The sequence below is a fragment of the Phoca vitulina genome, unplaced genomic scaffold (assembly GCF_004348235.1).
Source record: "Phoca vitulina isolate PV1807 unplaced genomic scaffold, GSC_HSeal_1.0 scaffold12, whole genome shotgun sequence".
NCBI classification, from domain to species: Eukaryota; Metazoa; Chordata; class Mammalia; order Carnivora; family Phocidae; genus Phoca; species Phoca vitulina.
In genome coordinates this window covers 6,059,654-6,086,203 of record NW_022589715.1, presented here as the reverse complement: position 1 = coordinate 6,086,203, position 26,550 = coordinate 6,059,654, and the positions used below count along the sequence as shown (strand labels likewise).

At 34.7% G+C, this 26,550-nt stretch overlaps 1 protein-coding gene across 4 annotated transcripts in view; it reads left to right on the top strand.

Moving 5' to 3' along the window:
- The window catches only part of MAP4K3 (mitogen-activated protein kinase kinase kinase kinase 3), a 183,540-nt gene that overhangs the window by 110,852 nt on the left and 46,138 nt on the right, over positions 1-26,550 (top strand). For 2 of the 4 annotated variants that reach the window (XM_032410353.1, XM_032410352.1), the window contains exons 6-16: positions 600-647; positions 4,749-4,791; positions 6,316-6,388; positions 8,861-8,992; positions 9,210-9,272; positions 9,358-9,439; positions 9,531-9,641; positions 12,298-12,376; positions 15,477-15,535; positions 16,820-16,882; positions 26,271-26,329. In XM_032410353.1, coding sequence (XP_032266244.1) covers positions 600-647; positions 4,749-4,791; positions 6,316-6,388; positions 8,861-8,992; positions 9,210-9,272; positions 9,358-9,439; positions 9,531-9,641; positions 12,298-12,376; positions 15,477-15,535; positions 16,820-16,882; positions 26,271-26,329 — 812 coding nt within the window. The remainder of the gene's footprint in view (positions 1-599; positions 648-4,748; positions 4,792-6,315; positions 6,389-8,860; positions 8,993-9,209; positions 9,273-9,357; positions 9,440-9,530; positions 9,642-12,297; positions 12,377-15,476; positions 15,536-16,819; positions 16,883-26,270; positions 26,330-26,550) is intronic. The other 2 variants (XM_032410356.1, XM_032410355.1) reach the window with 1 other exon arrangement.

Sequence of the window (26,550 nt, the reverse complement as noted above, 5' to 3'; positions counted from 1 at the left end):
GGAGGGTATGTGTTCTGGTAAGCGCTGTGAATTGTGCAGGACTGTTGAATCTCAGATCTGTACCTCTGAAACAAATAATGCAATATATGTTAAGAAAGAAAAAAAGAAGAAGAAGAATGTAGCAGGAGGGGAAGAATGAAGGGGGGGAAATCGGAGGGGGAGAAGAACCATGAGAGACGATGGACTCTGAAAAACAAACTGAGGGTTCTAGAGGGGAGGGGGTTGGGAGGATGGGTTAGCCTGGTGATGGGTATTGAGGAGGGCACGTTCTGCATGGAGCACTGGGTGTTATGCACAAACAATGAATCATGGAACACTATATCTAAAACTAATGATGTAATGTATGGGGATTAACATAACAATAAAAAAAATTAAAAAAAAAAAAAAAGTTAGTGGTTTCTGCTGAGCTTTGCCTTTTTCATTTTCTTGATGCTTTTGTCTTTTAGGCTGTTTCAGTAAAATAATGATTACCACTAGACTTTCTGTAATGAGTAAATAAAAAACAAACTATTATTTAGTTAATCACTTTACATCCCAAAATATGCTCTGTAGTAAAGTCTTACTAATTTCTGTTTGTTTTTTGTTTTTTGAAACTCCAGGGATTATACTATCTTCACAGTAAAGGAAAAATGCACAGAGATATAAAGGTATACATCATATGTTTAACCTAATGGCCTCTCTTCATTTTTAAATACTTGGCTCAAACTGTTGAGCAATTGTCTTAATCTATTTGATGAATTTCTTAACTGTAATATGTTACTATAGTAAAATTGAGTGGTACTTTTAAGAGTTTTATTACTTTTTTAAAGTAGCTTTATTGAGATACAATTCACATACCATAAAATTTACCCTTTTAAAGGATACATTTGTGGATTAGTGTTGTAATACCCCATATTCGTTTATCTGTAGTTATTTATTTGTAAAAAGCAAATTAGGTCATCAGCTTCCATTAAGTTGGGGTTTTTAGAACATTTCATGCTTTTGAATATTATAGTAAACTTTGACAATCTTAAGGAACTACCATTAATAATTTCTCAAAATGGACAAGTTCAACTGTAACATTTTCTGATGGTCTTTGATTTAACTGGCAGAGGAGAGCAGGTTCGCTGGGTGTGCCGGGGTTAGCCCTGTGGTAAACTAGGTGCTATGGCAGGACTCCTGAAGTTATTTCTAAACATTCTGCCATCTCCCCAACTTAGTTATTTTCTCCTTTCATTTATTTTTCTTTTACCTTCTTCCTCATTCATCTTTTTTCCTACTTCTTTTCTCCCTTTTGTTTTCTGAAATAGTTTTCTTTAGCATAAAGGTTATTAACTTTTTTGGGGGGTATCCTTTGAGTCTCTGATGAAAGCCATGGACTCTCTTCTCAGAAAATGTCCTTATGTACATGCCTTCATATTTTGCATGAAATTTCAGTGGAATGTCAGATCACCTGCTGAGATCATTTACTTTATTTTTTGTGAGCCACTTAAAAGACATAAGCAAAGAGCTTTGGAGTTGAAAGGGAGAAGAGATCATAACATAAGTAAATCAAGAAAGGTTCTGTGTCATCAGCACTTTGATGATCTGGAAAGACTGATAGATTTTTGTCAGAAGTAGATGGTGGAGTGCCTTCCAAGCAGAGGGAACAACGTAAGCAAAGATACAGACATCAGAAAGTGTGGCAGCATTTTAGGGAGGATAGAAGCTGCACCGTATTACTGAAGAGAAGAGAAGGTATGAGAGTAACAGGAAATGGGCTTAGCTCCATTACACAAAGAGTTGTGTGCCAAACTTCAGAGTTTGACCCTAACTGGGGAGATTCTGCCCATCACCATTATTTCTACCCTGGTCTAAGCCACCAGTTTATTCCATCTCACCTGCACTTCTGTAGCAGCCTTCTAACTGCTCTGTTCTTGAGTGTTTCTATTTGAGTGTTTCTGTCGTCACTTCTCCACCTTGCAACCAGAGTGATCTTTTTAAATCAGAGCTTATCACTCTTCTATTTATGAACCACCTTGGCTTCCTACCATACTCAGTGTAAATCCAGGTGTTTCCTTACCATGGCCTATAAGGTTATCCGTGATCTGACCCCTGCTTTTCTCTCTGACCTCACGTCACACTCCTCTCCATTTTACTCATTCTGTTCCAGCCACACTAAACTTGATGTTTTTGGAATATGTAGAACTCATTCTGGCACCAAGGGCTTTGTATTTGCTGTGCCCTCTTCCTGGCATGTTTTTCTCCCAGATTTTGGCATGGCTCTGCACCCTCACTTCATCCAGATCTCTGCTCAGATATCACTGTCTTTAAAGTACTTATCTCTCACTGACTTTGAATAATTTGTTGTGTCCATTCATTCATATGTGTGTGTGTGTGTGTATTCATTTTTAGATTTTCTTTCTCTCCTATTCAATGTAAACTTCATGAGAGCTGGAGCTTATTCTTATTTATTACTATATTTATTACTATAACCCTAAAGCTTAAAATAGCACTTGGTTGCTCAGGGAGAGAGGAATGGAAGGAAGGAAGCATTAAAGGCCATAGATGCACATGATGTGATATAAGCTATAATTTAGGAAAATTAACCTGGAGCTGGGGAAAAACCAAACTGAGCATTATGGCAGACATCTGGATAGCTGGGGCCTAGATCAAGTTAAAATCCTTGCTGTATCAGTCAGTTTATTAAGCGTCTAACTCCTGATTTTGGCTCAGGTCATGATCTCAGGGTTGTGAGATTGAGCCCCATATCAGGCTCCGCTCTGAGCATGGAGCCTGCTTAAGATTCTCTCTCTCTGCTCCTCCCCCCTCCTCCCTCCTAAAAAAAAAAAAAATCCCTGCTGTAGTCCCTTGTCCCTCCTTTTTCTCGTTTCTCCCATTATTCCATAGTGCTGCAGTAATATCAGGGGGTGCAGTCTTATATTATGGCTTCCTCTTTTTTGAGTGGAAAGGGGTTTCCTAGTATTTTTCCTTTAAGCGTATAATTACATGATTGATGACACCTTTGATTAAAGAGCCTGCTTACTTTTGCTTGCTCATTTAAAAGTTATAGAAAAGGCAAAAAATAAAATTTAAAAAGTCTATACATCTTGGGAGACAGTATTTCTACCTCTTCCAAAAGCTTTGAGCTTATTGAAGTGGTTACTTTGGGCTCAGGTCAGAAAGTAGGGGTGGCTAAAATGTTACTGGGTCATTTTTGTAATGGGAAAAAACTGAGTTTTTTCCTCTCTGTGTAGGGAAAAGCCCAGTTCTTCCCTACTGTGTGCTTCTTTCCTGAGTCTCCTTTACTTACTCACACAGAACACTTCACTTCTGACACTTGTGGTCACCAAATGTGTGGAGTTTCCCCCACAACAAGCAGTTCTCTGTGACACCAACTGGGTGTCCTGCCATTTAACTCAATTCTGAGACTGTTTCCTGGAGATACCATCAGATCCCACAGATACAGGCTCAGTCCCACAGGACTGTCCCTTCCCACACCACACACACACATACACCCCAGTTAATAGGTTCCAAGCCCAGGTTATCAGCTGTGCTTCTGAGCAACTGGCTGTATAGATCAGAATTAATTAATTGAACCCCCTTCCTTGGGTTCAATTAATTTGTTAGAGTGGCTCACAGAACTCAGGGAATTATTTACATTTACCAGTTTATTAAAGGATTTGATAAGAGAGATGAACATCCAGATGGGAGAGATGCATAGGGCAAGGTATGTGGGAAGGGGTGTGGAGCTTCCTTGCCTTCTCCAGACACGACCTTCTCCTGGAAACTCTACCCATCTGGAAGCTCTCCACACCCCATACTACTGAGATTTTATGGAGGCTTCCTCTTTAGGCATGATCAGTCATTAACTCCATTTTCAGCTCTTCTCCCTTCTCAAGAGAATGTGGGGCAGGGCCGAAAATTCCAAGCTTCCAATCATGGCTTGGTCTTTCCGGTGACCATCCCTCATCCACGAGCTGTCCAGGAGCCCACCCAGAGTTGCTTCATTAGAACAGAAGATACTCTTGTCACCCCCAAAATTACAAGTGTTTCAAGAGCACTGTGTTAAGAACCAGGGTCTGAGATCATATATTAGAACAAAAGGTGCTCGTAGTGCTCTTGTCACTTACAAAATTACCAGGGTTTCCAGAGGGCTGTGCCAGAAACCAGGGTAGAAACCAATCTATATTTTCTGTTATCTCTCAGTCATGCAAACAGGTGACATTTTAATTTGGTTGGCCCATGGCTAGTTGTTTATGTTCTGAACGGGCCTCAACTGCGGGCAGACGTGTTAAGATAGACAGCCCCATGTACTAAGCAGCAAGGTTCAGTCTTACACACCAGCACCATTTTCATCAATGATCAATTCCTAGAAAGGGAAATTTGCGGGTTTTTTGAACAGGAAATAACAAGTTTAAAATGTAATACAAGGAATTGAAAATGCCAATATAAGGTCACATTTTAGTGCAGTCACAGTGTTTGATCAGTAAGAAAATAACATTTAGATGAAAAATAATACATCATTTTTATAATAACATTCATATTGTGTTAATAGCAGCCTTTTGCAGGGTGGATATTTTATAAGAATAGTCAAATTGCCTAAAATGTGCTTGATAAGTTTTCCTGTGAATATAATGATGTAACACTTTGATTGGGGATACTTTAAATTTTAAGTATTTCTAGGTCTAAGGCTGCCATTTGTGATTATTTTAAGCATGTATATTTGATCTATTATATGTGCCGTCTGAAAAAAATATTTCTTACTTTAAAATGTTCTCACTTTGAAGGGAGCTAACATTCTGTTAACGGATAATGGTCATGTAAAGTTGGGTAAGTAAATTAAAATTTTGTCATTTGTGCAAATTTATTCCAGAACATAGTAAATTTATATTTTCCTCTGTTAGGGCTAGGTTTTCCCTCAGCATTTCTGTATTTTTAGGTGAAAATCTCATTGTGGGGCATATATAACCTCTCTGTATCTGGTTCCTCTTCTCTTAAATGGGGATAAAGTCTGCCCTTCACATATGACAGAGTTGTTGTAAAGATACAATAAAATAATAATTCTTTAGAGATTCTTTTACCTGTAACCTGAGGGATGTGACTTTTAGGAAGAATAATCTGTACAAAATTACCTTATAACCAAAAAACAAGGTAAACAAACAAAAGCCAAAAAATCAATTATACCAGCAATCCTACATCCTTTACATTAGCTTTTAAAATAAAATACAGTATTACTTATATAAGAATGTAATATCGATGCTGGATGTTGCTTTCTTTCAAACTGTACCTTTTATTTTGTAACTTTTGGTTATGACTGAAATAGAATTTAAACCCTCAATAAGTTTGAAAGTTTAAGACTGGAAACATATATAGTATAGTAGTTTTTATAAATAAAATCATGGCTGTTAGGTGTTAAGTGAAGTTTTTAATAAATAAGAAAGTTATTTTGAATTACATATTACTATAAGATAAATCAGAATTCAAAAAACATTTGTAAAAGCACAAATAAAACTATTTTGAACTATAGCCTACACTACGACTAATCAGATTTAAAAGTATGTATCTGAAAATTAACATGTAATAAAATTTTTCCAAACCACCTCTAAAGATGAAAAAAGCATTTATCTAACTATTGATGGCTAACAGTTTCTGTCAGCAGTTTAATATTTTGTGTTAATACTGTGTCCCTTCCTGGCAGACATCCTATATATATCTTGGTTGATAAGGACTTAGAAATGACCATTAAAAACTAGAAAATATTTAGAACTCAACATACGTAAAGAATAGCAACAAATCCTACGTAAAAACAGATTTTCTGGTAGTGATTGGTGTTGGTATTAGAATGTATTGCTGAGGTGAGATTTTGTAGAATATTCTGTTTGGATGTCTTTTCAAGCTAGGGTAGACTGGCCAGTAGATTATTAGTTTGTTTGACGTCAGTCATCATGAGTGTGGCAGGAAGTGAATGGAATATATTATAACTTATGGTCCCTTCCAGTGATATTCCTTGAATTTCAAGTCCTGGGAATTTGAAATTATAATATTATTAAGTCTGGCAGCTTAAATTTTCTCAGCTGTCTCTTTCTCACCAAAATCATTTGATCTTGACTTTTGTTGTCATTTGATTCATGCAGGGATATATAGGAATCTATTTGGCTGTGATACATACTGACTACTTTGTGATATTTTAGTGCTAACCCATAAAAGTTAAAAATTTTAATGTGATGTTTAAGAATATCTCATTTGTGTGAAATTGGTTTAATGAAAAGAATTATTAAAAGTTTCTTCTCATGTTACTGTAAATTTTACTTTCCCTCAGCTTTCTTTTCTAAATGTTTCTTATTTTTTTAATAGCTGATTTTGGAGTATCTGCACAGATTACAGCTACAATTGCCAAACGGAAGTCTTTCATTGGTACACCATATTGGTAATTGTATTTTAATTGACAATTTAACTTTTTGTTTTTCTATCATTACTGAATATAGCATTTATTGAAAAAAAGAGACTGGTCAAAATTTTTAGGACTAAAACAGATTAAGAAGATAATCAGTAGCTTAAGCAATTTAGGCATGTACACTTGTGGATGGATTACACAGCCAAAGAATATTTTATCATGTTTATTTTCATTAAGTGAAATAGGCTGTAAAAGGTGGATAATGGCTTTTGAGAACCTCGATATAAAGGAACTCTCATTGATTCTCTGGGGTCCAGCATGGTTTTTACACATACTTAGTAAATGTTTGTCGATAACTGATCTCCAGCTCAGCTTCAGAGATTAAAAGCTAATGTTACTCCTCTTATAAGAAAGTAGGAACTATCTTGGGAGCATGTGAAATTGTGAATTAGGCAAAGTAAATTTTGGGAACATTCTCATACTTCATCTGTCTTTCTAGTACCATGTCTTTCCTACATGAACTCTAGGGATGTAGAACAGAATGGAATCTCTTGTCCAAAGTGACTAGGTTGGCAGTTACTCAGTTAATAAAAAATGTCTGTTCAATGGCAAACTCAAAATTAATACATGTGTACCTTAAACATTTTATTTTAATTTAAGGCATATGAGTGTACTTTTTTCTTTTCTTTGCCATAGGACCAAGACCTTTTCTTTGACTGGCTCACTAATTAGAGTTCTGTCTTAATAATATAAACTATACCCACAATGCCTCAGCTATATTTCGGGGTTGTGTTTCTGTAAAGTGCAGTGAGAACTTGGACGTACAAAGCATGTGAACTTTTTTTTAAAGTCAGACGTATGACGTATAAATTTAGCCTTATTAGGTGTGCAGTTCTCCCAAGGTTGAGAAACTTGTATGCTGTGGTAGTGAGAAATACCACCATAATCAATATAAAAGATGGGTTTCCAGCACCCAAGGAAGTGTTCTTTTGTCCCCTTTTAGTAAATTCTGTTCCCTCATCCCTACCCTCTGTCAACACCCAGTCTGATTTCTGTCTCTACGGTTTTGCGTTTTCCCTGAATGTCATACAAATGGAATTATACAGTCTATAGCCTTCCTGGTCTTTTACAGTTGTCATATTCTTACCTAATTTGCCAGGTTTTTTGGTTTTGTCTTTAGAAACTTGTCTTTAACAAGGTTTTCGGAAGAATTCACTTTAATTTTCATAACTCTTTTAACTTCATAACAAGATCAGTTTTTTCATAACATTTAAATAATATTATTTATAGTATTATATAATAAGATATGTAACATAATGAATAAATGGGCTCAGAGATGAACTCAGTTGACAGTGGTAAGCATACAGCCTAACTGGCAGAAGTAGAAGTACACTAGCTGGATACTTTCACTCATCTTTTTATAGAGAAATGGAAAAACATCACCTAACATGGCAAGCCAGGCATATCAGCTTTATGCACTTTGATTCTCTGCTAGTGCATTTCCACCAGCAAGCTGGAATCTAGCCATCAGTAAAGTAATAACTGACAAACTTTAAAATTACTTTTCTTAGAATAATTTGAATATTTTTAAGGAGTATTTTAAGATTAGAAATATTTTAAGAACAAGCATCTTGAAAGTTAGAGGGTTGGTGTGTTGTGTGTGTGTTTAACTTGACTGACTTACTTGACTTGCCTGAAATCATACTAGGAAGACAAGTGTGAATTTGTAAAGCTACTTATTTAAATCATTCTTTTGATATGTAAGGGTTGGTTATTTTTAAAATTGTTGTTTAGGATTTAAAATTTTTATATTTGAAAATTAGTATAATCATTTAAATCAGTCAAATACAAATTCATAGAGAATAATTAGAATAAGACTATATAGGAAAGTTAAAAAAAAAACCAAACCTAAGTTTGGGTCAATTTCCTCTAAATAAATACAGTTTTAAAAAGCAAACACTCATTTTTATAACTTCCACCATTATAATAAAACTGAAAAACTGCCAATTAACTTTATAGTAAATATGAGTTAAGTACTAAATGAAGATTATTGATGCCCCAATAAATAGTTTTGGTCACATGAAAACAGAGGCCAGATTGCAGTTTATTGGTATAAGCAGGTAGAGCTAAAAATTATAGATCATTTGTTGCAAGATGTTATTTCTCTGTAAAATTCTGCAGAATTGTACAGAGGAAATGATGGAGTATGGACAACTGTGGGATATGTTGCTATATTATAATTACAAAGTTCTATAAACCTTTATAGTAAGTATGGCAAAGGAGCCAAGGAGTCACCAGTAGGGTCTTGGGATGGAGAATCTTACAAAGTCAAGATCTTGGAAGAGATCTTTGAAATACTACATATTTTTCAGATATCAGGGCCTAGATAGGCCTCAACTTAGATATAGTTCCAAGTGCCTCTGGTGGGAATATGAAAGAAAATACAATAAATAGAAGTTGTTTTTTTGTTTTGTTTTGGGTTTTTTCCTGGAATATTTCTTTCAGGATGGCTCCAGAAGTTGCAGCCGTTGAGAGGAAAGGGGGATACAATCAGCTCTGTGATCTCTGGGCAGTAGGAATCACTGCCATAGAACTCGCTGAGCTTCAGCCGCCTATGTTTGACTTACACCCAATGAGGTCAGTGTGTCATAATTGGAGAACTCTATGCTTAAATTAAGGGTAATCCCTTCCCCCTGCCCAGTATTTATTACATCATGAACAAATAATATTCTTAGTCTTGCTCTACCTTATTAGTAGTAATAGAATTACTTAATAGTAACAGAGTTATTTATATTATATATTAAAATATGAAATCTTTAAAATGCTGTGTAATGATTTGTTGTTGATTTTTCAGAGCATTGTTTCTAATGACAAAAAGTAATTTTCAGCCTCCTAAACTAAAGGATAAAATGAAGTGGTAAGTATTTTTCTGTTATTTACTTTATAATCATGAGTAAAAAAAAGAATTAAAATTTAAAAATCTAATTTTCAAAATTTCTTAGGTCAAATAGTTTTCATCATTTTGTGAAAATGGCGCTTACCAAAAATCCAAAAAAAAGACCTACTGCTGAGAAGTTACTACAGGTATTATTTTTGCCCTGAAATATATCTTTTTTCAAAAAATAAAATGCCATCCAATCAGGTTTCTAATGAGTGTTCTGTATTGTTTATATAGCACCCGTTTGTCACACAACCTTTGACACGGTCTTTGGCAATTGAACTGTTGGATAAAGTGAATAATCCAGATCATTCCACTTACCATGATTTTGATGATGATGATCCTGAGGTAGGAATTGTTTTTACCAGCTAGTATATTTAACACATATGTATATAGGTATGTGCATCTCAGAATCAGTTTTTTGAAGTTCTGGGTCTAGTTTAAATAAAAATCTCTTAAGGGAATAATTAACTCTTTGACTTGGTCTCTCTTAGGGAAGTCATGTGCAGGATTTTTCTTACTGGCCTCTTAAAATGGCAAAGACACAATCATCTAATCCACTCAGTGAAATTACTGTAGTTCTTTCAGAGTAGTCACTTGAGATGAAGTTGCCAAATAGATCGTCCACTATAAAAGAGAGAACACAAATGGGAAGCACTTAAACCAGATGTTAGAATATACTCAAAATTTCTGTTCGGTTTTCCTCTTTAAAAAAATCCTTGTACGGTACCTCATGAATTATTAGTGGTTAGTAGAAAGTATAGGATTGCTTTTGTTAGTGACTAAAACCCTAATTATCCACTATGGAAATGTTTAAAAATGAGCCAGCGTAGTTGTTAGAGAATAATTAATATGATGGAAGCATTGATATCAAAGGAAGCCTCCCTTCTGTTGGCATATTTAACATTCCTAGCTAAGCTAGTAATTGTGGCACCTAACATAAGCTTAGTAAATGTGACATGGCAGAATTTTGTTATTGGGTCTGTAACTGACGTGGATAGCGTTGACCCTGACTGGCTTTATGTAAGGCACTTAAAGTGGTATAAATTTTATTGATGATATTGAGGGAATGATAGCTCTCAGTGGTCAGAAAGATGGTTGCATATCCTCTTAAGTCAGAGAGAACCTTTCTATTAATTCACCATTGTTCTAGCTTGCCATCATTACACAGCTGTAATTAAATCAGCTATCTGCCTTTTTGTTCAAGGTCTGTAAAAGAGTTTGAAAACAACTTAAGGAACGTGAAGTATTATTGACCTTATAATAGGGAAAAATTATTTTTGTTGTTTTGCTTAATTTTGCTTTTTAAAAACTTAGGTTTTATAAACTCTTCTCCCGTCATTCACCGTACAGGCAGTCCTGAATTTGCATGGTGGCGCAGGACTGTAGAAATGCCCCTGTAAGCTGGGACACCCTGCAAAGTGATCTTAATCATCAGCGGGGAAAACCACAGTTGTTCTGTGACTTTAAAAAATTTTTGTCAAAACATTAAAAATTCTCTTACTGTCAGTTTTAAATGTATAAGGAAGTGAAAAAATAGTAAAACAAATGTTTACCTAGTGCACTGTTACTTAAAATATTAGAACCAGTGAGAATGAATGTGTTTCATTTGATTACAAAAAAAACTTCCACAGATTATTTACTTGATATAAGTTTCTTCTCCTACATGTTAACCCATTTACTATGTGCAGCATTCTAAGATTTAATAATTTTATAGTTATACCATTTAAGCTGGGAAAGTAAAACTGTTCTCATAGGCAATCATAGGTTTTATTCATGTTCACTGATGATAGCAGTCTCTGTGACTAACCTGACATGATACCTATTTTTGCTACTATATATTGTGATCAGAAGTACAGGGTTCCCCAGCTCTGCATCTAATTAGCTGAGCACCCTAATTTTGAGTCTCAGTGTTCTTATCTATAAAATCAAGAATAGTACTAGGTTCATAAATTTATTTTGAGGACAAAATGAGCTCAGGTGTATGAAAGCACTTTGTAAACTACAAATCACTGTGTACGTGTGAAGTTTAAATACTTCATTTTTGAAATGACTTATGCTACTATTTTACTACTGTCAGTATTTCAGTAATTGGGGTCTTGTAGATTCATATGGCTTTATTTCCTGAGATGTGCCTGTACTAAGAATAGTTAACTTGGGTCCTGTTCTTGATCTGCCTTTCAAATCTGATCATTTGAGCTCCAGTGTTTATGAATTACATTTTCCACGAAGATATGCCTAAGAGTGTATCTCCTTCAAAGGTAATGACTTCAAGGGAAGCGTTTCACACACAGAAAAAAACCTATTTGGTACATGAAATAGATGCTGGCATCACCTCTTAAGGTGAGACCTTAGAGTGTATGGAATGGAGCTGCAGAGGCTTTACAGATAGGGCCCCTTGTACTCCCCGGATGGTTGAAGGAATGTCCGTGATGTAGCAGTAAGAACGCATCACCACTCCTCCTCTTCCCCACCCCCGAATGTTTCTGAGTGTGGCGTTACACAGAGTGAGTTTAATACAGTGAAAGGAAAGAAAATAGAGCACTAGTCCTACAAGAAAATACATAAAGGGGGGAAAATTATGTTTACTAAGTAAAAGGCCCACAAATCATGAATACCTTTAGCGTCATTTTATTTTATTTATCTCATTCTTTTTGATAAAAGAACTTGCGATTTTTTTAATTAAAATATTCTCTTGTGAAACAAGGAAAGCTGCAGCTTTTGAACAGCTGTTGAATTATTGAAACACTCAGTTTTATATATTTATATATATTCAACTCAGAGAACATTTATTGGGAACCTGCTGTGGATAAAATATATCCATAATCTTAGAAGCTCCCAGTTTGTAGTTGCCTCTTTTTGAAAAAAATATTCACAGATTCATTATATTTTGTGCCATTTTTGTATAAAATAGAGTATCTCTTTCACATTTGAGTAATTTTGTGGACCAGACTGTGACTTGATTCATCAAATGCCACATATCGTTGATTTTGGTCTTTCCTAGCCCCTTGTTGCTGTACCACATAGAATTCACTCAACAAGTAGAAATGTAAGAGAAGAAAAGACACGCTCGGAGATAAACTGTAAGTATATACTAGACACACTTCATAATTTAACAATGAGAAATAAGATTTCAAGTTGTAATTTAGTTAAAATTATTTTTGTTTTCATTTTCTTCCAAATAGTCTTTCTTAGTAAATCTTTTTAAAGGTAGAGTTTAATTAAGGCAGTAAGAATTTTCTTTACCTTATTCCCGGGGAATTTTCTGTGGCAAGAGAGGGGATGTATTTATGTTGTCATTGTTTGGGAGGAGGAATAAAATTCCTCAACCAGGCAGGACAGAAGTAATTGAGGCAGTGCTTCCTAAACTCGTAGGTGTGTATAACTCACCTAGAGAGGTTGTTAAAGTGCAGTTTCTAATTCAGTGGACCCGCGGCGGGACTTGAGGTTCTTCACTTCTCACAATCTCCCAAGTTACGTAGATGTTTATGGTGTCAGGGCCACACTTTGAATGGCAAGGAGAGGTGTAGAGATCTGCAAACTGGCTTAGCATCTGAGTGACCTGAGCACCTTTAAAAGTGGGTTTCCAGCCCCACTTTTCCATAGATCCTGATTCACTGGGGATTTGGGTCAGCCCAGGAATCTGTCTTTTAAAAGAACCCTCCAGGTATTTCTCATGGACAGCTGCGTTATAGGCCCACTGAGACAGACCATTCATTCATATGGAATCTGGTACTGTCAACTCATCAGTGATAAACTCTGCCAGCAGGAATCTGCAGTAGTAGTGCCTAAACTTTTTTCTTCTTGGAAGCATTAATTCTCTATGACTTAGAACGCTAATTCAGTGCAGTGAGGCTTCTGGTAACAGTTTTCTGTGGGTTAAAGATTATCCTGAGGGACCTGATATCCAAAATGACTTTAGTGAAATTAGGTAACATGGTAAGATAACTACTGTAAAGAAACTCTCCCCAATTTTTGGCTAGGTTAGTAATGATAATAACAGTACATTTCATACTTTAATTAAGATGAAACCATCTCTTTGTCTGAAAAGCTAAATAAGTAGTGGCAGACACTGTCACCATTTAATAGAAAAAAAAATAAAAGAAATGCAGAGATGCAGAGATTTGCCTGTGGGATAAAGTCATACAGCATGTTAATAACAAGCCTTGGATCTCTCAACTTCCAGCCCAGTGGTCTTTCACCAACACTGCTCTGTTTCAGAAACCACCTCATCACACCTTGTGGATTTTACACTGCAGGTTCTTTGAGATTTTCCTTTGAAACTTTGGCTGGACCATACACTGTGTATTAAGTTCTTAGAAAAGCTTTGTGCTGGGCTAATTGAAAGTGCACTTAAAAGAAAGAAACTCTTGAAAGAAAGCACCGTGCATTGTACGAAAAGCCCAGGACTGGGATTTGGTACTTTGTTTGCCAGCAGTTGGTTGTGTGACCATATATAAGATAACCTTTTAAAGCTCCATCTGAAGCCAGATGATTTAAATTTGCTAATTTTCCTCCAAACATATTTTTCTGAAAATGACAACCTTAGTATATATATAAAACTATACTTACATAGTTTATATAACCTATATATAAACATTTCCTATTTTTTAATATACAAAAAACAATTACAAGATGTTTCTATCATTTCTTTAATAATACAAATGGTGATCAGCGATATCTTTGTTGTTGATTTAGAAAACTTTTTATGTTCAGTACTATTGGAAATCTAATTTAAAGTACTTTTCTCTTGTTACCCAGTTCTTTAAAAAAATTATATTATCAGGCTCTTTATTGCAAAGTGCAGTTCTTTCTGAATCATTCTTTACAAATTTATATTAGTGATTCTCAGCTTCTAACTGCGTATGCCTATATATGCTATATGAAACTAGATGCTGTATCCCAGTTTTTCTGAGATTCTGATATGCCCTCCATTTGGTGGGAGCAGGTAAAGTATGATGGACCTCTTTCCTTTTCCCCCATCTGCCAGTAAGAACGGTGTCATATCCTTCTATTGTGTTGAGATAGCAATCACAACTTTTAATAATTTATGAGTTTGATATTTGAGGCTTTTAAAACTTACACAAGTTCTAATATCTGCTTTCTTAGAATATTTTATGATTTTATGTGAGATGTGATAGAATAGTTAATGCTGTTGACAATAAAGACAGGCTTTGGAAAAATTAGTTTAATAATTGTGTATATTTGTTCCTGTTGACAATGTTTTATGTTCACAGTTACATGGTATCTCTCCATGCAGCCAAGGTTTTCTCTTATTAAACTAAATGGTGTGTAGGCAACATACATGTGAAAATGGACACATTTGCAGAGAAGGTGTTATTCTTTCCCTTTAGGGAATCCTTTCTGCCTTCAGTTAAATATGATAAGCAAAAACTTGCTTTAAGAAATACATGCGGGGGGAAACAGGCCTCTTCACATGTGACAATAACACAAGGCAGATAGATGCACGAACTATCCTTATGTAACTTTATTACAGATTTAATTTTCCTAGTTGATGACAAATCTAGGTGAGAGCTGTTCACTAGGCCTCTATCAAGGTGAAATATATATATTAATTTTAATACCTTACTTGAAGTTACCTTATGGTCCTTGATGTATGATCATGTGTGGACAGGTATGAGGAATCCACTATTGAAGAAGCCTTATCTTGGAAGTGATAGGCCATCACTCTGCCATATTCATTTGGTCACATAGACCAACCGTGGTGATGTGGGAAGGGACTACACACATTTATAAACACCAGGAGGGCAGGAATCATTAGAGGCCATCTTAAAGGCCGGCTTCCAAACATACTCTGCCTCATTTGCTGTTTACCCTCCTAAATCCTGAGTTAAGATTACCTCTAGTTAATGCTGGGTCACAGTGAAGTAGCAAGTTAGATCCTGACTGTAATTTTGCTAATCATCTTTTTTTTTTTTTTTTTTACTATGGAAGAGGTCTAGGATTAACAGATTAAGCTTTAATATCCTACCTAGACTTTTTTGTCTTTTTTCAGCCAACAGATTTTTCATTTACATCTTTGGGTTGTAATCACTGTATGGTAGATGGTAGATGATAAAATCATGGTAGATGATAAAATTAAATGTTTTGTCATAGAGTAACTTAAAATTATTACATCATTAAGAACATAGAAACAGATCATGGCTTTACTTCTTTTTTTAGTTGGCCAAGTAAAATTTGATCCACCCTTAAGGAAGGAAACAGAACCACATCATGAACTTGTAAGTAGTGTAGTCTTGGAATGTTAACACTGAATATAAATATTTTAATTAGTTTTTGTGATATTGGTACTGACTAAAAAATCTAGTTATTGATATTTTCAAAAGCATTTGGGGAAATAAAAAGGTAAGTAATTCTGAAATTTATAAAAAAAATAAATCTGTGTTGCTGAGATTGAATATTCTCAAAATTAGGAGAAACTAGTTTTACCATTCTCTGATTACATGTTTTTAATGCTGGCCTTTTTTTTTTTTGTCTCCATTTTTGTTTCTCAGCTTTTGAGGGGCTTTTTGTATATGCATTTATTGGGACAAATGCCACCATTTTAAATTAGAATGTTGGACCAATAAAAGCACATCTCACTGAATTTATGGGCAGCCTTTTAAGAGTGTAAGCCAGTTTTCTAAACATCAGGATAGAGTCAAATCTGTTTGGACTAAAACTCAGGAGAGACTAGGCATACATACTAGATCAAATCTGTCATTCATTTAAGGCTTTGCTAATAACTATATGAATGTTCTTTTCATGATTCTTTTTAATGTTTTATATATGCCTTTCCAGATATATGATAATATATTTTTAGAAGCAACATGTTTTGCAAGTATTTGAGATGATAATATTCTATGGAAGAATAAAAAAATAAGACTTAAAAAACAAAATTAATCTTAATGAAATTAGTTTCCTGCAGCTCCAGATTATATGTTTCACTTTTTTCTTTTCTATTCAGTAATGAGAAGAAAGTAACTGTTAATAAGGACTAAGGATTGAAATGGGAACTTTCTTCTTAAATTTAATGCTTATTTTATCCCACTTGACTAAAGGCATACATACAAAGTGAATCTTTAGCCTTTAAATTATGGAGTTATTCTAATTCAGTATACCAGTATGGAGGAAAGGAGTGTTAAATAAAAATTCTTAAAATGATTATATTAAAATACTTAAGCCCAACATTTACATAGAGGATGGAGAAGGTTAAGAACAAAAAGTAGTCTAGTCATGATGTTTATAAATGCTAATAGTATTTTGTTAAGGCAGTTGGAGTTTGTGCTCATTTTAAGCTGGCATTGCATGTATTTAAATTCTGTGCTAATTTAATAACTGCATCACAGAGCAAAGTTGTTGCATTATTGCTATTTTAGAAGCTCCTTAATACGATTTGACTTGGCATTTGCCTTAATAAAATTATGTTAGCAGGACTTACCTCACTTGTGACAGTTTCCCTTTGTGAATTTGTGGCTTTGAGTCTAAGTGTAAATAACTTGGGTTTCTTGGTCTCTGCTAAACAGCCCGACAGTGATGGTTTTTTGGACAGTTCAGAAGAAATATACTACACTGCAAGATCTAATCTGGTATTTCTCATCTTCTGATTTTCTTTGTCAGCATTGTTTAGTCTTAATTGTTTTTGGGTTTTTTTTGATCAAATATTTTGTCCAATTTTAATGAACCAGTTTAAGCATTGTTTTATAAGTTCCTGCCATTTAGCAAGCCTCTATATATTGATTGTAGCCATTTTTTTCTAAAACAAGTTAAATAGATATATCTACTCAAGAAATTTTTAATTTTTTATTATAATTTTTTATGAAAAGTACTTAATTTTCTCAAATGTATTTTTAAATTACATTTTCCTATAAAAATGTTCAGTTTTAATGTGACTTATTTTAATGAACTAGAAACCATATATATATACATATACATATACATTCATATATATTAAACTACTTTTATATATTACATATAAATGTATGCATATATAATTTTAAGAAATAACTTATCCCTAATTAACAATGAAATGAGTCTCAGATGAAATTTTAACTGTAGCATTAGGTAATATCCAGTTTTCTCAGGCCGAAATTTGGATTTTAAAACCTCCCTGAAGTTATAGATATTAAGGCTGTGTTACCATTAGGTAAAAAAAGAGGAAAATTAACCCTGGTAAATATTAAATAAATAGTACTTTTAATAGTTGCTATAAAATGGTTTTTTCTCTGTAGCTAGCCAGGACTCCAGGTTGCTTCCAGATTTACTCCTAGATTGTACTTTTTTGCCTTTTCATTGGAATTTTCCTGCTCTTTCCTTTCTCTCTGCCTTAATAACATACTTCTTTCAATTCTGGTTGGTTGAAGTCATTATATAAATTCTTTAAATCTATGCCCTGTAATATTTGTAGAACATGGAAGAGACTATTTACGCCTAATTCCTCTTGGAGGAAGTTGCTGTCTTGATGGGCAAAAAATACTCGGACATAGAAACTTTCAGCCATACAGCAAAATATATAGTGGATTGCCAACAGGTGGTGACTGTTAATGACAAGATGCTAACATATGAAATAGGTGCTATGGAAATCAGAGGAGAAAAGCTTTTGGGTTAATGTGGCTTTATCTGGCTTCTGGAAGGGACTAAGACTGATTTCATTATAGTGTAGGAACCATTGTAGATTCTTCAGGAAGACAAGGGCGGATGTCTCCAGTGTTTCGTGGGAATTGCTATGGGAATGATCATTGGCACGGACCACAGTTTTGAGAGAAGGCAGATAAAGAGCTGAAATTATCAAATGGTCATACTACTACTGGAATTACGGAATTAGCTCAGAAGAGGAAGATTGAAGTCATCAAAGAAGAAAGGATAGATGAAACCATGAGATTGTGTGTGTTCGCTAATTAGGGCTGAAGGAGGAAGGAATGCAGAAAACTGGTTACCACGAGGGGTGATCCCTGTGTTTTGCAGTCAAAGGTAGAACCAACCTGGGAGAGGGGGAAGAAGCAGTTGAAAAGCTGGAAGAGTCAGTACATGGACTGTTACAAAAGAAAGAAGGATGCATCAGATGGTCCAGAGAGGACCAGAAAGTGTAAGGATTGAGAATTAACTGTCCAAAGGGGCAAGAAAGATGAAATGTCTGAAGAAAACAGTCAGTGATTTTCGGATTAAAGATTTTTTCAGAATTACACATATGTAGGCTAGAATGACAGTTAGTGAAATTTGTTGTGGAAATAAAAAACCACAGAAACAAAAGTTTAAATTGACTTATTAATATTGTCTAGAAAAGACAACAACAACAAACCCAGAAACATAGTCTTTAGAATTACAGTTATTCTTTTCTGTGCCCCTTGTTTCTGGAACTAACCTAGTAATCTGAATAAGTTACCTTGGCTCTGTTCCCTAGAACTGCCCCTATCCGCAAGTCACCAGGAGTTTCTTAGGACGGAGGGCTTTAGGGATAGTTAACTTGTTAGATAGTTCTGGCAGAAGAGGGATGAACGACATATTTGTCAGATTCTACAGTTTATAAAATCAACCTTTAAAAGTTCACTTCTGATGATAATAAAAGCTAACATTTATCTACGAGTTTTTAAACACAAGGCATTCTAAACACTTCAAATGTATTAACTTAAAATCCTTGTTTTACAGATGAGGGGATTTAAGGTATAAAGAAGTTGAAATTGGTCTTACCACCCAGCTAAATAATGGCCGAGGTGGGGTTTGATTGGGGCAGCCTGGCTCAGGAATTCAAACCTAAACCATTGTCCATGTTACCTCTACCCCATGTCATCAGGTTTTTTCCCATGAATACTGACCCTGCACTCATGATCTCTCTTTTTACTCAACATATATATGTTCCATAGTTATTTTTTTATTGTGGTAAAATATACATATAACACAGAAATTACCATTGGAACCATTTTTAAGTGTATGGTCCAGCAGCATTAAGTTCATTCATATTGTTGTGCAACCATCACCACTATCCATCTTCCCACACTGCAGCTCATTACCCATTAAACAATAACTCCCTTCCCACCTTCCTTCCAGCGCCTGGCAACCACCATTCTATTTTCTGTCTTTTTGACAGACTTTATATAAGTGGAATCGTACAACATTTGTCCTTTTGTGACTGGCTCCCTTCACTTAGCATCATGTCACATCTTTAAAGATTCATCCATGTTGTAGCATGTGTCAGAATTGCCTTTTTAAGGCTGAATGATGTTTCTGTGTGTGTGTATGTATGTGTGCGCGTCTGTACCACATTTTGTTGGTTAATTCATCTATCAGTGGACAGTTGGATTGCTTCCACCTTTTGACTGTTGTGAATAGTGCTGCTATGAACATGGGTGTGCAATATCTATCGAGATTCTACTTTTAGCTCTTTGGGGCATATAAAAAGGAGAATTGCTGCATCATGTGGTAATTCTACATTTAATTTCTGAGGGAAATGCCATGCCACTTTCCATAGCAGCTGTGTCATTTTACAATTCCCACCAGCAGCGCACAAAGGCTCCAATTTCTCCACATCCTCGTCAACACTTGTTATTTTCGGGGGTGTCTGTGTGTGTGTGTGTGTAACAACAGCTATCCTAATGGGTGTGAAGTGTCCATAGCTATTTCAATTGTCTTAATTTCATCAGTCCTAAAACTTCACTGTGAGCAGGATTTCCAACTGTTGCAAATACTTGTTGCCACTAGAAACCTGATGAACCCAAAGTGTCTGGCTGTCATCTTAGTAGGCACTTGGCACCAAGATGACAACTGTAAATCTTTTGGGACCCAGAAGAAACATTTACCCCTTTTGTTTTTTTAAAGATTTTATTTATTTATTTTTAATTTATTTATTAGTCTGCACATGCATGTGCAAGGGTGTGCAAGGGAAGAGGCAGAAGGGGAGGGAGAGGGAGAGAATCTCAAGCAGACTCCACACTGAGTGCAGCCCGTGGGGGGGGTGGGGCTCGAGATCATGACCTTGAGATCATGATCTGAACTGAAACCAAGAGTCTGGACATTTAACCAACTGAGCCACCCAGGCACCCCAAAACATTTACCACTTTAAAGACTTTGCTGCTTAAAAGTCCCATATCATCAGTGATTTCTTATTGTTTTAAGTGCTAAGGGTATTCATTTTATAATCTTGTAAATGAATTGAGACTATTACATCTCAATTTTCATTATTACAGTACAGAGATTTTTTTTTAAAGATTTTATTTATTTATTTGACAGAGAGAGAGAGAGCACGAGCACAAGCAGGGGGAGCGGCAGGCAGAGGGGGAGGGAGAAGCAGACTCACTGTCAAGCGGGGAGCCCGACACGGGACTCAATCCCAGGACCCTGGGATCATGACCTGAGCCAAAGGCAGACGCTTAACTGTCTGAGCCACCCAGGCGCCCCCAGAGATTTTTTTTTTAATTAGATAATCATAATGTATGAGACCAGGAGAACAGAACTTGATTTCTAAAATTGTTAGTAAAAAAAAGTCTGCAAATTTTGAGAAGATGCCAAAGTTAAAAAACCTCACTATGATACAATAATTAAATAGTAAGAATTTTGCTTCTAGAAGAAAACATAGGGAGTAATCTCTTCTGTTGCCTTAGCAACAGTTTTCTAGATATGTCTCCTAAGGCAAGGGAAACAAAAGCAAAAATAAATTATTGGGACTACACCAAAATAAAAGGCTTTTGCACAGAAGGAAACCATCAGCAAAACGAAAAGGTAACCTATCGAATGGGAGATATTTGCAAATGGTATATCCAGTAAGGGGTTAATATCCAAAATATCTAAAAAAAAAACCCTTCACAACACCAAAAAAAAAACTATCCAGTTAAAAAATTAGCAGAGGACCTGAATAGACATTTTTCCAAAGATAGCAGGTAGCCAACAGACATGTGTAAAGATGTTCAGCATCACTTATCATTAGGTAAATGCAAATCAAAACCACAATGAGATATCACCTCAAGACCTGCCAGAATGGCTAGAATCAAAAAGTCAAGAAATAAAAGTGTTGGCAAGGATATGGGACAAAGGAGCCCTTGTGCACTTGCTAAGTGGGGGTGTAAATTAGTGCAGCCACTATGGAAAACAGTATGGAGGTTCCTGAGAAAAATTAAAAATAGAGATACCAATATGATCCAGTAATTACACTACTGGGTATTTACCCAAAGAAAATTAAAACACTAATTCTAAAAGATATATGGACCCCTCTGTTTATTGCAGCATTATTTATAATAGCCAAGACATTGAAACTTAAGTGTTCATAGGTAGATGAAGGGCTAAAGAAGATGTGGTAGACACACACACACACACACACACACACACACACAGGAATATTAATTACTCAGCAGTTAAAAAAAGGATGAGATCTTTCCATTTGCAAAACCATGGATGGACCTAGAAGGTATGCTAAGTGAAATAAATCAGGGGAAGACAATACCATATGATTTCACTTCCATGTGGAATCTAAAAACCAAAGCAAATGAACAGACAAGCCAAAAAAAAAAAAAAAAAACAGAAACAGACCCATAAATATAGAGAACAAGCTGGTGGTTGCCAAAAGAGAGAGGGGTGGGAGATGGGCAAAATGGGTGAAGGGGAGTTGGGAGGTACAGGTTTCCAGTTATGGAATGAGTTAGTCACAGGGATAAAAGTGCAACATAGGGAATATAGTGGTGGTGTAATAACATTGTATGGTGACAGATGGGAGCTACAGTTGTGGGGAGCACAGCATAATGTATAGAGGTTTTGAATCACTATGTTGTACGCCTGAAACTAATATAAGATGTGTCAACTATACTTCCAATTTAAAAAAAAAAAATGTAAACATATCCTTAATCATTTTTATATTTATTACATGGTGGAATAATAATGCTTTGGATATGTTGATTCAGTAAAATGTATTATTTAAAAAATAGTAAGAGGGGCGCCTGGGTGGCTTAGTCATTAAGCGTCTGCCTTTGGCTCGGGTCATGATCCCAGGGTTCTGGGATCGAGCCCCACATCGGGCTCCCTGCTCCCCGGGAAGCCTGCTTCTCCCTCTCCCACTCCCCCTGCTTGTGTTCCTTCTCTTGCTGTGCCTCTCTCTGTCAAATAAATAAATAAAATCTTTAAAAAATAAAAAATAGTAAGAGTTTGGCCCATAACCATAGAATGGGTTTATCTGATGTAAAAGAAGCTGTCTCCAGATTAAAAGATTATACATCTGTTTAACTGATGGCCAATTTTTTTATAATTTGCCTAATTTTACTGGCTATTTTAGCCCATATACCAATGAAAAATACATTAAAGTTAATTATACGCAAAACACTATGTTGATTGTTGTGGAGGAACATAGTAACATAATCTTTGCTCTAAAGAAACTTACAGTATGCCTGAAAAAGTAAGAATACATATTTAAATTATAACTAAAAACATCAGAAAGATACACCCAATTGATCATTATCAGTAAACATAACAAAAGTACTTTAAGATTACCCCTTAATTAGGTCAAAATTGAATAAAGTCTAAAAATAAATTTATTCTGAAAAAGAAACAGTAAATGCCGACTTTGTTTATTTCAAGTTTGTTAAACTATTACTTATCATTAAGTTTATGTGGTGTGGTTACTCTTCTTACCTAATACATAAGACAGTTCTAAGGAGAATTCATTTCATAGCTGCACCATGATAGGACATTTTCTGGAATGGCAAACCTACCCTGCTGATCTTATTTTCCAAGTTTGCCATGTAAGAGTCATGAATACTGCTTAGTGTTCATCTGTTAGTGTTCTGACCTCACGGGCTTCTCTGACTTTTTTTAAGAAATAAAATCTTTTTTGATTTGTCCACGATTCAGTTATTTTTTACTTTATAAATTATCTACCATATTAAAAGGTATCTTAAGATGACTTTATTCATATTATAATTTTCTCATTTTTTGATGAGGTAAAAACTCTCCTCTTGTGCTGTTCTCTTTTCTGTTGGTTAAAATGTATTGCCAGAGTATTTTTTCTTCTATGTTTCTGTAGCCTGCTATATCAGTTCTATTAACTTCCTGCTGTTTTTTCATCAGGTGTAGACTTTGCAACCTCCCAAGGGGTTTATTAAAAAAAAAAAAAAGTAATAAGATGTTCTTGATGATATATTTTCCTTTTCTGCTGTTCTGTGCTTCCGCATTCATTAAAACTGAAGTTAGGATTTTCTGACCCAAAAAGATATTTTCATTGGGCTGGAGTGACCACCTTCAATTTTTGCTTGAGTGTTCAGGTTGAATCTATACAAGAAGGCTGTTGTGTGTTTTCAGTCCTTGTTACTTATTTGACTTTACTGTGTAGTTAAACATTGTCATTCATTAATAAGTTGATGTCTCATTTGTGCTACTAATTTTTTCTACGTCTCTGCTGGCATGTTCAAATGTATTCTTACTTAGCTTACGAAGGATTGCTGTGTTTTACCATCATCTAGGGTTATCTTGAGTGCTTTTCCAAGCATCATTTTGGTAGCATTTTTCTATTACAGAATAGCTTCCAAGTACTTCTTTAACAAGCATTTTAGATCAATCTTTCTTAGACTGTTCTGAAGATATATAAATAACTACTAACTTTGCCCAAGTTTTACTTTTCTTCCTTGCCTTTTTATTTCTTCTCCTTTTCCTTGAATGATTTACTGTCTGAATTCCTGGCATATAATAGGTTTTAAGTAAATAATAGTTGAGTTAAATGAGATTCAATACTTATTAAAAGGACTTAGTATAATTATTGTACTTGATGACATTCCTAGCACGTTGTTTTTGTTCCATGGTTGCTAAAAACATAACTTGATTTATGGAGAAGGAATTAATAAAGAATGAGCCCCTTTTAATTTTAGCTTTCCTGGTAGGGCTTGAGACATGACACATTTAATCATCTGACTTGGATATATCTACAACTTCTTCCTGGCCTGAACGTTATTTTGCATATGAACCTATGTTCAATTTTCTATTAAAATACTACACTAGTTACTTTAGATTCCTCTCTTACCTTCCTAAGTAGCTGCTAATCTCAGTTGATTTTTTTAAAAATCATTGTATCAAACTGGTAGTTGTCACGTATCATAAGCTGACCATTCCTACAATAGCCAAATCTGTGTTTATATAACAGAAACCATGGCCACTCCACACAAATGTACATTTTAGAAGCCGAAATTTGATTAAGGACTTAAGAGATTCTATTGGCTAAAGAGATTGCTGGTATGGTAGAGGTGGTGTAGTTACCTACAGCTGAAGAAAACAAACTTGAATTTAGAAGTGCATTCATTGAGCTTAGTCCTTCTCTTTACTGAATGCCAAAGTTTAAAGGTTCCTGTACAAAGCCATGACCACTTAAATTGTGCAGCATAATTGTGTGGCAGTCTTATGATAATAGTGCTGTCATCCTATTAAGATATATTATTATGAATTAGAACAGGTATCCTTTTTCATTAGAATTTCATGTGATACCAGTGTGAGAGTTGACTAATCTTATTTGTTTATGATGTATTATCTTTTTTGTCACTGGTAAGAACATTTATTATGCATGAAAGCACAGAAATATTGAAGAAGACAAAAACTGAGTCTTGTCTGAACCAGGATTTTGATTCTGTATTTCATCAGTTATCTTTTTGACAGGTGCTCGAATACTTAAATGTTAAAGTGCTTTTCACTTAACTGCAATGTATTGCTTAGAATCCTCATATTCCAAGGCTTAGTATTTTTGTGATCTAGAATTCGTGTATCTTAATGAGGCTGAAGTGTTAGTTGTCTCTTTACAGGAAAATAAACTATTGGCATTTGAACAAGCATTTATTTTAAGGGCCTAGTTAGTGACCTATTTATTCCTTATTTAAAAAGTACTAGCTGGGCTGTAGGGAAGAAAGATGGGTTTAACATTTTCCCTTGGTTTGAGGAGCTCACAGCCTGGCTCCTATTTTTATAGACTGGTAAATTAATTAATTAAAAGGTAGTCTAAGTGCTAGAGGGGAACTGTGTATTAAATGCTGTAGAGACATGGAAAAGGTTGCACCTTTTCCTGCACAGTCTTGGAAGGCTACTCAAAGGAGGTATCTTTTGCACTAAATCCTGATTGTGCATTTGGCAATATCTTGTATAATTAGAAAACACTTTAAGTACGCTATATTCTAATGAAAATAAAATTCATTTAAAATGTTAAATATTCCCCCTTTATTGTTAAAACCATGCTTGGAATACAGTTACTTAAGAAGGGGAGGAAGAAAAGCTTTACTTTGTACTTTCTATGGTTGTTAGAAAACTTTTTTTTTTCCTCAAGACATTTGAGTTGAGGATATATATTGTTAGTCCCTTTAAATTTCAGTTCTACTCTTTACAACCTGTAGCATTCAGTGGAAATGTTTAGTTAAGGAACTACCTTAGTAATACTCTTTTGAAGTTTTGCTACTCAGCTCTTTAAAAAATTATTAAAAATCCTTTAAGTGTAATTTACAAGCTTTTGCATGTTCATCTATATAATTTACTTAAAAAGAGCACCCTATTCTATATCTTTAAAAAATTATTATCTGCATGAAGCAATAGTAGAAATATGTGAATGTGTATATATACATAATTATTGCAGATCTTATATACAAGGTCAAGATTTTTGTTGCTTGTTCTCTTCTGTAATCATTTTTGCTTCATTATAGCTTGATATCAAGTATCTTATTTGAGCGTTTTTCTTTCTAAAAACTGATTTTTATAAATTTTAATTACAAAAGCAATAACCATAAATGAAACTTGCACATATTACTCAAACAAGTTCCAGAAAAATACTGAACTTAAATAAATACGTAAACCACAACTACAAACTTCTGACATCTTTTATTGTTGGAAGTCCTACTATGCCTTTTTTTGTTAAAGAACATATAGCAATACAGATTTATTTGCAGTCTGGGGTTTCTCTTTTAAAATATATATATTTGTGTATCACGATTTGTAATATACTACTCTTTTGCTAAATATGTTATTTTATACTATTAGGATCTACAGCTAGAATATGCACAAGGACACCAAAGTAGTTACTTTTTGGGTGCAAACAAGTAAGTAAAGTTCTTTTTAAATTTAAATTCAAGAATAATTAAGTTACTTTATATTTTAGTATACTCACTGTATTATGTATTTATATTTATTGTGTATTTTATTATATATAATATTTAATATGTAAAATATATTTTAATATTTCCAGAAGTAAATTGTATTAGTCTGGTAGATATGTTTTATAATATGCTTTTAACTTTTCTTCATCACTACTTTGCTAATC